Raw genomic sequence first — 13,100 nt, forward strand, 5'->3', positions numbered from 1 at the left:
ATTAGGTTGTAATTAGATGCTAAATTGCTACAGTGATGCTACAGTAAACAACCTCTAATGACGGATTAATTAGGCTCATTAGATTCGTCTCACGATTTACAGACGAGTTCTGTAATTATTTTTATAATTAGTCTATATTTAGTACTTTAAATGTAGAAAGATACATTTTCAAAAAATTTACAGCTTGCAACCAAACACGGCCTTGGCAAATCCTAAAATTGTGGACCCACCTCAACTACCGGTGTTTTTTTTTCTCTCGACCTGGTCAGATCGCGGCGTCCTTCTTGGCGCCCCTGCTGCCGCCGCCGCCAGGCTTCTCACGCGCCGTCCTTCTTGGTGCCCTTGCTGCTGCCGCTGCCAGCCTTCTCGCGCGCCGCTGTCGCCGGTTACCAAGGTGTGTCCCTCTCATCCCTGTTTCAATTCGATAGTTCGTATTGGAGCCCTAGTTCATACTCTCGTTCATTGCCTATATCCTTGATCACTGTAGTTCAAGAGACGTCATGCCATTCAAGAGATCCCGTTTAGTACGGAGACAATTGGATGATTCATCATCCGATGACGACGACTACGTGATATCCTCAGCTACTCAAATTCTGCATTCGTTATCGAATGTCAAAAGAAGTCATGGTGGGTCTGTCTTTGGACATAGAATTATTAATCGTGATAGACAAGGCGGCCACAATAGGATGTATCAAGATTATTTGGCTGTTAATCCAACGTACAGCCCCGAAATTTTCCGTCGCAGGTTGATATTCGTTCACTTCGGATGAGTTCGTACTATGTGCATACTTGTTATATGAATGTTTAAATTTTATTTTATTTGCTTCAGGTATAGGATGTCTAGGCAACTTTTTCTACGAATAATGAATGCTGTTGAAGCGCACGATGATTACTTTGTGCAGAAAAGGGATGCGGCCAATGTTCTTGGATTGAGTTGCTTCCAAAAAGTCACAGCTGCATTTCGTATGCTCACTTATGGGGTACCAGCTGATGCTACAGATGAGTACGTTCGCATTGGCGAGAGTACTGTACTTGAGAGCCTACGTAGGTTTGTTACAGCAGTTGTTGATATATTTGAAGATGAATACCTGAGATATCCCAATGAGGCAGACACAACAAAATTACTGGCACGCGGTGAACAAAGAGGCTTTCCTGGAATGTTAGGGTCCATTGATTGTATGCATTGGGCGTGGAAGAACTGTCCTTATGAAAAACAAGGTCAGTACGGAGGGATCGTGCCATCTCAGAAAGGGCGCGTGCGGAGCGCTTTCCGGCGACGGCGACCGGCCGACCGCAGCGCTCGTTTTCTAGCTCTTCTCCGGCGATCGGCCGGAACTGCGGCGATCGGCCGAAACCGCGAATTCAATGGCTGCGGACATGAATCCTAGGGGGGCTGAAGGGGTCCATGGAGATGAACCCTAGGGGGCAGAAGGGGTCCATGGAGGCGTACCTGAACATGACAGCATGGATGATCTTCCATCTGCAACCCTAGGAGGAGGAAGATGATCGCCAACTCGTCACGACGGCGGCGCACGCTGTTCTGTCGCGGGAACAGAAAGAAGTCGCGCCAAGGAGGAAAGGAAAGGCCTGGCGGAAGTTTCCCACGCGCGGGAGGATACCTGATCGTGCGGACGGGGGGCGATGCGCGGACGGGACTCGCGCGCATATTTGCGCGAGTTGGACCCAGATGGGCAACTTGGCAAATTTTGCCAACCCAGATGCCAAACCATTGGAGAGTAGATTTCAGGGAATTTGGCAAAATTTTAGGATGCCAAGTGCAGATGCAAAACCGTTGGAGATGCTCTAAATACTCCATATTGCAGCCCATTATTTGTCATCGTGGCATTGTACCAAATTTCGGTGTTAAGACAAAAAAGATGTTTAGATGATGTATGATTTAGACAAAAATTGTTTATTCATTTACCTTCTGCCTCATTCGACATTACCTTCCCCCAGGTTGTCAACGCCATTCCTGAACGATCGTGATCCTGATCCAATCTATGCATTTTTTTTGAGGCGACAATCTATACATGTAACCATTGTCATCGTTCCGTTCAAAAAAAAAAAAGAAAAAAGAAAAAAAAGGATTGTTGGTTTACATTCCTGGGTCTGTACATCACCATGAAGCAAAGCAAGATCTCTAAGTTATGAGTTTCACACTCTGAATCACCAATTCAAATCGTCCAGTCAAAAGTTTGAGCTCTGTAAGTTTGAGCTAAGTGTTGTTCATCGGCACGGCCCGCACGGCAGGGGGCAGAGGCACTTGAACTGAAATTGCACAACCGTGCACGGCACAAAGCATGCTTGCCCCTCTTGCACTGCCTGATTGCCTCCACAGTCGGGTGCATCGATTGGCTAATTTGGCACGATAGCTGCCGGTTCGCAAGAGGCCGAAGAGATTACCGCGACAGGCGATCACACACGTCCAGTAGTGCCCTTCGCACCGTGGCGTGCTGCCACACACAGCAGGTTGTTTGATCCGTCATGTGACATTGGAGGTTTCTGTCATCAGTGTTCCGGAAGCTTTCTACTCACGGGATAATGGCACAGTCGCGGAATGGTGACAGGGTGCCTTTTCTCATGTTGCGAGTTGCGAGGCCGCCCGCTGCCGACCAGGTCACGGGATCACAGGTTCACAGCGTAATGGTCGGTGCACCGGCGGGCTGACCTGGGCAGTTGGCTGGCGCTGAGGCGCCGATGCAATCGCGCAAGCGACAAAACCCTCCTTTCCTAGCTGCAAAAGAAGTAATTTGACACAAAATTGCGTATTGATAACTATTTCATTTGATGTTGTCCTCATGAAAGAAAATGCAGTAAAGACGTCACATGCATAAGAAATTATTTCCAAAATTTTGTTAACGAACTATTGTTACATACAGGTTGCCTGTGATCTGTGTCTATGCCTAAACAGCCAAAGGAGGAAATGATACAAAACTCTATGTCCAGGTCTCAGGAGATGTGCATTCCTGCGTGAGCTATTGAGGGGGCAATGAAAGGTGAATACAGCTTGCCTGAAGATGACGTAAATGATGAAACTGAAAGAAAATGAGTATATCATGTCAACAGTCAGCTAACCAGCCCTCGCCAACCTGTGGAATCAGACGATAAAATGCATCACATCACCATTCAACTCCATCAGGAGTAATTCATCAAGTAAAAATAATACAAAACTCTATCTAAACTCCTGGACTCAACAATGATAACCATGGAAGAGCTCCGTATTCCTCATATATATCTTCTGTATTTTTCAGGAGTCATGCACAATTGCACATACATATAGGTTCTCAAATATTGAAAAGTAGGTCTAGGAATCAGCATCACAATTCTAACACAGTATTCTAATTTTTTTTATTTAGGCACATTCTCCAAGAAAGTATCATAAAAGAATGTTATCTAATAAGGAACTCACCATTTGTCAACAGATGGGAAAATACAAGTTCATTCCAAGCATCTGGAACTCCAGGAAGGCACCAGTGGCTGCAATCAAGTATGGTATTAGGATGACTCCAAAGGCCAATATGAGCATCACTTCTGAAGGCCCCCATCAAAGTCACATTTAGTACAGTGACAGGGACACTTGTATTCGCCACGACATCAGCAAGTATATCCCCAAATTCTCTCCGGTCATCTCCTTTGGCCTCAGTTGTAGGTTGTTCTGTTACTTCACAAACCTTTTGATTTAAGCCACTGTAACCATGAAAAATTCTCGATGAGTGTATAAATTTAGCAAAATAACTCGTACACAGTCCAAATTTGCTTTCTAATAGCACCACAATCATAGTGACACTTATAGGATGTGGTGACCTTAAATCTTAAATTCAAATTGTAGTTACTTCTAGAGTACAATAAAGAAGAAAATTAAGAATTCAACAAGGAAAAGCTCATTTGTATGTTAGAAAAACACACCTCCAGTGAGATGGTTCATATGTACGGAAGAACACACGCGTTCGTCGTAAATCAACTCTCTGTTTCACCCATGAGGCCCAAGTTTCCAGTGCCATTTTGAAAGCAGCATTAATGGATGTTCCCAGTTTAAGCACACCTCCAGCCTCAAAATAGCAACCCCTGCATGCAAAGATCAAACTTGAATATCCAAGATATTTGAAGTTGATATCCAAGATATTTGAAGTTGATATCAATGCAAATCAACAACTACAGATGGGTTAGATTATGAGCCAAGGAAACCAGGAAACATATAATGGCAATTATATTCAGAAGTATCCATCGAAGTCTCAACAACAACATAGCCTTTTTTCCCAAGCAAGTTGGGGTAGCCCATCGAAGTCTCAATATTACCAAAAAAAAAGCCATACTAACTGTTCACTATATAGTGATCTTTGAAGCATGAACACAATGGAGCCAGTGCTCTTATATAACACCAAACACATCAACAAGCAACACAACAAAAAACAATATAATGCCAAATGAAGAAGCACTAAACTTCACTTGGCATCATCAAAATCGTAAGGCCTGCTTCGATCATACGTAGTCACTTTTCTGAATGGAACTTAACAAGTATGCAGATAAAGACTGATGTATCAACATCAACCATAATAAATGAGATGACATCAGAACCTAACCCACTTTTATGTTGCTATGACTTCAAGGAACAACTAGAACTGATACAGTACAACACCAACAATCAAGGCAATCACATCAATCATGTAACCTGGTTTCTAAACCTAAGGGCCGTGTTTGGTTCCCAAATTCCAAATTCCAAATTTTTTTTCCGGCACCTGCATGGAGACTTAAATCTAGACGAAATAAAAAACGCATTGCGACTGCTGTCTGTAAATGGCGAGACGAAGCTAATGAACCTAATTAGCCTGTAATTAGATGCTAAATTGCTACAGTAATGCTATAGTAAATAACCTCTAATAACAGATTAATTAGGTTCATTAGATTCGTCTCGCGATTTACAGACGAGTTCTGTAATTATTTTTGTGATTAGTCTATGTTTAGTACTTCAAATATAGAAAGATGACTTTTCAAAATTTTTACAGCCTGCAACCAAACACGGCCCTTTTATCCTCAGTCACTCACTAGTCACTACTACTAAGAATGCACCTCAGCGTTGATTCATAGGAATAAGTATAATTTGCTTGAATTATTGTGAGAAATAACATTGCAAAGTGCAAAGCCACTTTTGGTCCTACAGAGTTGCTTAGAGGTTACAGATCTAAAAGGTGGTGACATCTTTCACAGGAACACTGTGCTGCCTATATAACTTGCCATGGATAAAACATCAATGTAGATGGATGTGATGTGTGAACAGATTATGTTAATGAAAATTTGCTAGTTAACTTATGAATTAGCATGGAAGAAAAGGTTTGTGAATTGAAGTAAGAGAACTTACATGTCAAATAATTTGCTGGCAGTCCACCAATGTCCTGAGTTGAAAATAAGCACATCTGAATCTGCCCATTTCCTACTTAAATCATCCAACTTATCGAGCTTGAGGATGGCACGGACCCTTCTACGCCCATGGCGAAGCGCAGGAATCTGCTGCACAAGGAACACAGACCGGAAGAACTCCACACTAAGGTTGAACGACTCAAATCTCACTCCTAAAAACCGGATTGTCTTTGAGATTTGGTTGCCATTAACCTCATAAACCGTATCTGGATCATCCACCCCAGTCATGAGCATGCAAATGAAGGACTCCCACTGCGTTCTGCTCATGGAATCCCCCACAAACACGACCCTCTTCCCTCTCAGCCACTCCAGCACAGACCGGGCACTGAACCGCGGCAAATCGCATCCCCGAGGCTTCCACCTCCACTTGAGATACTCGGTGTCCTTCCTCCCATTGGCCAGGCAATTGAACCCCCTCTCCGCAAACGGGCACCGGGAGCTGTTGTACAGGGGGTACCTCTCATCGGGCACCCAGATGCCGTCAAACACGTCGCAGGACTCGAGATTCTCGCCGCCGGCGAACTCGGCGACCACACGGTCCCGGCCCGGGTGCCGGAAGACGTACAGGTACAGCGCGCAGGAGAGCACGAGCGCGAGGGAGGCCAGGAAGAAGGCGAATGCGACGCGCTCGAATGACGTCCCCGACGGCGCCGCCGCCCACCAGTTCCGGTGCGCGGCCCCCGGCGTGGAGACCCGCGGGCTCCCGACGCCGCCCCTCGCTGCGAGCCGCGCCGATGTGCTCCGGCTGAAGCTCCCGCTCACCATCTCCCCTCCGCGGCCGCCGCCGCGCGATCTCCCATTCGACAGCTCTCCCCAGCTGCCGAATCGGCCTCTCCGACCAATTCAAGGCGCGCAGCTCTACCGAACCAAAATCACTTGGAATCTCGAAGGCGCGGCGGCTTCCTCCCAATCCAGCAGCACCGGCGATGAATATCTTCGGTGTTTGACCTTCCGCCTCCGCGATTCAAATTCGCCCGGCGAACCGACTGGATCGAGTAGCGCTGCCCCAGTCCAAAGCCCGCGCGCAGCTGCCGAGATCAGGGAGCTCCGAGCCGGTCGTCGGGAGGCAAAGACGACGACAGCCGATGCAGGGCGCCAGGGCAGATCAGGGACTCACCGGACTCCGTCGACCGCGATCGCCGGTGCTGTGCGGTGCTGCCGCGACAAGACCCAAAAGCAGCAAGAGCTCCCGATCTAGCAACAGAACCGGACGGGTCGCGACTCCGCGGATGGTGTTGGTGCCGTGGCGAGGTGAGCTCGCTCCCGCGCGGCGAGGCCGGGTCCGAGGAGAGCTGAGGGGCTGACTGGCTGAGGCGGCGCTCGCGGTGGTTGTGCAGTGGGCGATTTAAATACTTGTGGTGATACAAAGGGTGTTTTTATGGCCGGGTTTAGTTATCTGGTGTGTAGACGCAAAAAAATTTTGGGACAGAATCTTGCTAATTTAAAGTACTAAATAAAGTTTATTTATAATTTTTTTTATACAGATGTGTTGTAAATCGCGAGACGAATCTAATAATTCTAATTAATCAATAATTAGCGAAAGGTTACTGTAGCATCACTGTTGCAAAATCATGAATTAAGTAGGCTCATTAGATTCGTATCGCGATTTACAACCCATTTATGAAAACGTTTTGTAAATAGACTTCATTTTGTACTTTAAATTAACAAGATTTTTTCGTAAAATTTTGTGTTTTTGCGTTTTTGTGTTTAAGATGGGGGAACTAAACAGAATCTTTAGGCATGTGGGGAACGGGTGAGCGTGGGACCCGCATGGCGGCGGCGGCGGGGGCGCGCGGGGAGGCGCGTGAGGCTGATCACAGCGGAGGGAGCAAGAGCAAATTTGCTCCTTTCTCGTTTTCCACGCCCTTTCTATCTACAGTGTCAAACAGTACATCAACAGTGCTAAACAATATATTTGCTTCTTCATTTCCTGCTCCACTGTGCACGGTCTGACGCCCGCTTCCGCTTTTGACTTTTTGGCGAGAGAGGTCGTGGGGGAGGTGTGGACTGGGGTGCGCGCCTGCGCGGCGACATGTGGACGACGACAGGGGCCAGGGGGGAGGGAGGACGAGAGGAGAGGGAAACTCGCCTGAACGACGGCCATCGGGCTCGGGCGTTCGGGCCACGGTCTCTTCGTTACCAACTCCGGCGGGTATTAGCAGGCAAAACGGCAGGAAGCGATCCGCGCGCCCATCACGGCCATGTTTGGTTTACAACATGAAATTTTTTTCAAAAAAATAAATATATGCATGAAGTACTAAACGAAGTTTATTTGTAAAATTTTTTCACACATGGGTGTAATTTTTCGAGACGAATTTAATTAGCTAAGTTCTATCATAATTGGCTACATTGATGCTACAGTAATCACGCATAATCATCCCCTAATAATACGGTCAAAGACCTCATTAACTACAGTACCATAATTGTGGAGATGTTTTTATAATTAGATTTTATTTAATACTTCTAATTAGTGGTCAAAGCACCGAAAAATTTTCATAAAAACTTTTTGAGGGCAAACCAAACACGGCCGGAAACTCGCCTGAACGACGGCCATCGGGCTCGGGCGTTCGGGGCCACGGTCTCTTCGTTACCAACTCCGGCGGGTATTAGCAGGCAAACGGCAGGAAGCGATCCGCGCACCCATCACGGTCGCTGTTTCGCTCGCCATTTGGCATCCAGTGCATCTGTGAATGTGATCCTGGCCCTGCCGCGTCCTCTCTCCTCCGTGAAGGCCGGTTGCGCCTCCTGCCTTTCGGCCCTGCTAGTGTTGGGCCGGTTTTGGGGCTAGTCGCCCCGTGTGGGTCACATTTGTGTGTGGGTCTGTCTGTGTGTGTGGGTCGCAGCGCCGGCCGCAATTAAAGGGCTGCCGGGCTGGTCGTTTACCTCGCCCCAAAATAGGCTTGGGCTAAGTCGGCTCACAACCAGTGTGCAGCAGCAACTTTGCTCCACCACGGCACCACCACGCCAGTAACCCGGACCCGTCACTCCAGCAAATCGAAGTGGAACTGTGGAAGAACTAGCCCCCTCCAGCCTCCAGCCAGTCAAAAGCAAGAATCTAACTAGGCGTCTTCGTCACATTTGTGACCGGGCCTCCGATCTGGGGGACGGACGAAGCGTGAAAGATCTTCTCAGCTTTTCCTAACCAGACCAGAAGATTGGAGAAGGTTTGGCAGCGGAACGCACTAGGTACGTGGTCGAGGATTTGCGCCGGCCGCGCTGCGGTGCAAAAACCCCCCACGAAAACCTCTCGGTTTAGGTTTGAAAGATCATCGGTATGGTTTTCCCCGTGACACAACCGACGTGGGTGGGCTGTGGAGTGTGGACAAGTAAGCCGGTGGGCTGGTGGCGTGGCAGGCTCCACCAACCAGACGGTTTTCTGCTGCGAAAAGCGTGGGACATCGCCAGCCAGCTCGGCACTTGCGGCACGCACCCGACCCGCCGCACGTGCCACCACCCCCCGCAGGAGGCTCCACCTGTCAAATCCAGGGGCGGAGCCCGAGGACGACGGTGTTTCTCCTTAATCCGCCTTCGCTAATCAGCCCGGGCCGCTCGGTTAACGCCAAATAAAAAGGTTTCACGCCTTGTTCATCAGTCACCAGCAACAAGGCACCACCGCACCAGCAGGCAGCAGCGATATTCTTCCATCAGGAAATCAACCAAGCTATCGAAAAATTCAAAAAAAAAATCTTGCCCCCAATTAGGTCCCTTTACCAACGCGAGCTAGGCGGACGGCCGAGATCACTGGCCGCCGTCCAACTGTCCCCTCCTCGCCGCTCACCGGCCAAGCAGGCAAAATGGCAAACCCAGGTCTCCCAGACAACACCCACAGGATTCGCAAGCCCCCAACTTCCCCGCTGAAACCCCCGCAAAACCACTGCACCCACCGGTTTTCCGCCCACCAGCCGCGATCCAGCTTGTCGCGTCCGGATTATATACGCGCACGCCGGCGTTCGTTCGCCGTCCAGAACAGCAACCCATTCGCACCACTCCACAGTCACAGTCACCGCGAACCTCCTCCTCCCAACGATGCAGGCCCACGGCATGGCCGTCCGCGCACGCGCCCCGGCTGCCGGTGCGGCTGCGGTGGCGCCGGCCCGCGCGCGCCGCGGGCGGGGCCGCGTGTCCGCGGCGGCGGTGGCCGTGGCGGCGCCCGCCGCGCGCGCCCGCGTGACGCACTCGATGCCGCCGGAGAAGGCGGAGGTGTTCCGGTCCCTGGAGGGCTGGGCGGCGCGGTCGCTGCTGCCGCTGCTCAAGCCCGTGGACGACTGCTGGCAGCCGGCGGACTTCCTGCCGGACTCGTCGTCGGAGATGTTCGAGCACGAGGTCCGCGAGCTCCGCGCGCGCGCCGCGGGGCTGCCCGACGAGTACTTCGTCGTGCTGGTGGGCGACATGGTCACGGAGGAGGCGCTGCCCACGTACCAGACCATGATCAACACGCTCGACGGCGTGCGCGACGAGACCGGCGCCAGCGCCTGCCCCTGGGCGGTCTGGACGCGCGCCTGGACCGCCGAGGAGAACCGCCACGGCGACATCCTCGCCAAGTACATGTACCTCTCCGGCCGCGTCGACATGCGCATGGTCCAGAAGACCGTCCAGTACCTCATCGGCTCCGGCATGGTACGCGACCGCCGCCGCCATCTTTGGTTGCCTTGTCTGGATCTCGCAATGCCCATCATCGCGACATTCGTTTTGGATTTCAGGACCCGGGGACGGAGAACAACCCGTACCTGGGCTTCGTGTACACGAGCTTCCAGGAGCGCGCGACGGCCGTCTCGCACGGCAACACTGCGCGGCTCGCCAAGGCGCACGGCGACGACGTCCTGGCGCGCACCTGCGGGACCATCGCCGCCGACGAGAAGCGGCACGAGACGGCCTACGGGCGCATCGTGGAGCAGCTGCTGCAGCTCGACACGGACGGCGCCATGCTAGCCATCGCGGACATGATGCGCAAGCGGATCACCATGCCCGCGCACCTCATGCACGACGGCCGCGACATGGACCTGTTCGAGCACTTCGCCGCCGTCGCGCAGCGCCTCGGCGTGTACACCGCCTGGGACTACGCGGACATCGTCGAGTTCCTCGTCAAGCGGTGGAAGCTGGAGACGCTGGAGAGCGGGCTCTCAGGCGAGGGCCGCAGGGCCAGGGACTTCGTCTGCGGGCTCGCGCCGAGGATGCGGCGGGCAGCGGAGCGCGCCGAGGACAGGGCCAAGAAGGATGAGCCCAGGAAGGTCAAGTTCAGCTGGATCTTTGATAGGGAAGTGGTTGTCTAGGCACGTTGCCTTGGTTGCTGACTTCTGAGTTTGACATGATCAGGTCATGTCGCTATCTGTCAGTGTCTTTGTCACAATGTGTTTTATGTATTTGAAATGCAGTAATAGTGCTTTTCTGGTACTATAAATTCGGCGGAATGTATGTCCTAGAATCTTGAAAAGCGTTGGTACGATTTCGAGCCAATGGATTGGTCACGGTAACATAATTTAGTCGTGCCACTGAACTGACAGGAGCGTCGAATGGACAAACAAAATATGCCTACGTCCACTTTGGCGCAAAAAGAATCCTAATATTGGCTACAGCACAATAGTTATGCTCTGTACTTATTTAGTTTCTAAAATTGGCTACAGCACCATTTTTCTTACATGGGTCTATCCTCTGTGATTATTTAGTTTTTAAAATAAACACCTGGAAGTTCACTGATTCCAATCCACAAGTTTTAGCACAGTAAAGTATTACTGATCGCTATCTGGATTTCTTTTTTTTTTCCTTTGTCCTATGCAGCATATCAAGGTCTTTTCTTCGTGGGTTAGTTACTGAAATCAGATTTCTGAAAAAAACTGAGACAAAATTGTTAAACAGACTTACAGCAATGTAGTGTAGTCGGCACAGAACTCTACTGTCTGTGTTGCTCAAAAAAAAAAAATTCTACTGTCTGCTGCCTGCATACACTTTGCATTCAGGAATGCCTAGCTCAAGCGAACTGCAGCCAGGAGTCTTCCCTATCCCATGGTGCGCCATTTTCCTCCGCAGCTGCTCTGCCTGCTCCCACCTCTCCGAAGCAGCCATAATATTTGACAGCATGATGTACTCTGCATCATTAGATGACGTGCGCGCAGAGTGTAATCGATGGATCTCATCCGATACCAATCTGGACATATCCGCATCACCATGCACATTGCAAGCTCCAAGCAACGATCCCCAGATCACCTCATTAGGTTCCTCAGGCATGCTTTTGACAATATCGTAGGCTTCCTTCAATTTTCCAGCACGGCCTAAGAGATCAACCAGGCAGCCATAATGCTCCACTCCAGCCTCAACTCCATACACTTCGAACTTGTTGAAGATTCTTAAGCCTTCGTCCACAAACCCTCCGTGGGTGCAAGCTCCAAGCACGGCAAGAAGTGTGATCACATTGGGCTTCTGCTCTGAACACTCCATCATGGAGAACAGCTGAAGTGCTTCTTCGCTCCGACCATGGCTAGCAAGTGCGGAGATCATGGTGTTCCAGCATTCAGTGTTCTTCCATCTCATGCTGTCAAATATGTCTCGTGCGTACGCGAGGTCGCCGCACTTGGCATACATGTCGATTAGACCGTTATTCACAAAGTGGTTCTTCCGGATATGCTTCCGGTTGATGAATTCATGAACCTTCTTCCCCTGCTCTAGCGACCCAAGCTGTGCACAGGCAGATAGCACGCTCGCCATAGTGAACTCGTCTGGCTTGATCCTCTCCTCCAGCATCAAACGGAAAGCCTGCAGTGCCTTCTCACTGCACCCGATCTGCGCATACCCAGCGATCAGCGTGTTCCAGTTCACCAGGTTCCGGCTCGGGATTCTGTCGAACATATCCTGCGCAGCTTCGGCGTCGCCAGCCTTGAAGTACCCTGTGACCATGGACGACCACACGAAAGCGTTCCTCGCGGGCATCCTGTCGAACACCTCCCTCGCAGCCTCCATGTCCCCCGCGGACACGTAGCCGTGCACGACCACGGTCCAGGTGACGACGGTCAGCATGCCCGGCGGCGTGGCGTCGAACCACCTCCGCGCCTCCGCCATGTCGCCCTTCTCCGCGAACCCGCGGATCAGCGTGGCCCACGTGACGGGCGTCCAGGACCGCATGCCACCGAACAGCGCCAGGGCGCTGTCCATGTCCCCCGCCCCGGCGTATCCGGCTAGCAGCGCGTTGTGGGTGACGACGTTGCGGTCCGGCGTTTCGTCGAACGCCCTACGCGCGTCCGCGAGGGCGCCGCACTTGCAGTACATGGACACCAGCGTGGTGCCGACGAGCAGGTCGGCCGCGAAGGCGGACTTGAGGGCCTCCGCGTGGAGCGACCTGCCGAGTCCATGCTCCGCCCGTGAGGCGGCGGCGGCGGCCTTGAGGAGGACGGGGAGGAGGGGCTGGTGGTGCGTTCGCCGCGGCAGGTCCCGGGCGTAGACGAGGGCGGCTTCCCGGAGGGAGGAATGGGAGGCGTACTCTCTGACTAGATGGGCCCACTTGTCAGGGTCGTGGGAGCCGCCGGTAAGGTAGATGGCGTGGAGCTGCCTCGCTCGGTTGGCCATGCCAGCGGCCTGAATACTGATGCTGCGCCCGCTCTGGGGGTTATATGGCTGACGCCAAGGTGACTAGGTGAGGCGGGACCTGGGGGCTGGGAGAAACAACTTAAGGCGAGAAGATGTGAATCCTCCTGTGG

The 13,100-nt window shown here is 51.4% G+C and overlaps 3 protein-coding genes across 4 annotated transcripts; 1 reads left to right on the forward strand and 2 right to left on the reverse strand.

Annotated features, from left to right (window-relative positions):
- Positions 1-1,989: 1,989 nt before the first annotated feature.
- Positions 1,990-6,746, reverse strand: LOC120708868 (protein trichome berefringence-like 7). 2 transcript variants are annotated; one of them, XR_005689506.1, is made up of 5 exons: positions 5,357-6,746; positions 3,907-4,065; positions 3,410-3,687; positions 3,012-3,089; positions 1,990-2,734 (listed from the first exon to the last, which is right to left on the reverse strand). XR_005689506.1 is itself a non-coding variant. In XM_039994289.1 (4 exons), exons 1-4 carry the CDS (start codon positions 6,178-6,180, stop codon positions 3,067-3,069), a joined length of 1,284 nt encoding a protein of 427 aa, XP_039850223.1. In that variant the 5' UTR covers positions 6,181-6,746; the 3' UTR covers positions 2,810-3,066. The 2 variants fall into 2 exon arrangements, 1 of the variants encoding a protein (XP_039850223.1); XM_039994289.1 differs by lacking the exon at positions 1,990-2,734 and having other exon boundaries at positions 2,810-3,089.
- Positions 6,747-9,364: 2,618 nt separating this feature from the next.
- Positions 9,365-10,823, forward strand: LOC120708870 (stearoyl-[acyl-carrier-protein] 9-desaturase 1, chloroplastic-like). The gene is made up of 2 exons (XM_039994291.1): positions 9,365-10,032; positions 10,116-10,823. Exons 1-2 carry the CDS (start codon positions 9,442-9,444, stop codon positions 10,683-10,685), a joined length of 1,161 nt encoding a protein of 386 aa, XP_039850225.1. The 5' UTR covers positions 9,365-9,441; the 3' UTR covers positions 10,686-10,823.
- A 396-nt stretch (positions 10,824-11,219) lies between these two features.
- Positions 11,220-13,011, reverse strand: LOC120708869 (pentatricopeptide repeat-containing protein At3g21470-like). Its single transcript, XM_039994290.1, has one exon. The coding sequence runs from the start codon at positions 12,967-12,969 to the stop codon at positions 11,335-11,337; it is 1,635 nt and encodes a 544-aa protein (XP_039850224.1). The 5' UTR covers positions 12,970-13,011; the 3' UTR covers positions 11,220-11,334.
- Between the last annotated feature and the right edge of the window lie 89 nt (positions 13,012-13,100).

Source organism: Panicum virgatum, chromosome 5K (assembly GCF_016808335.1).
Source record: "Panicum virgatum strain AP13 chromosome 5K, P.virgatum_v5, whole genome shotgun sequence".
Taxonomy (NCBI): domain Eukaryota; kingdom Viridiplantae; phylum Streptophyta; class Magnoliopsida; order Poales; family Poaceae; genus Panicum; species Panicum virgatum.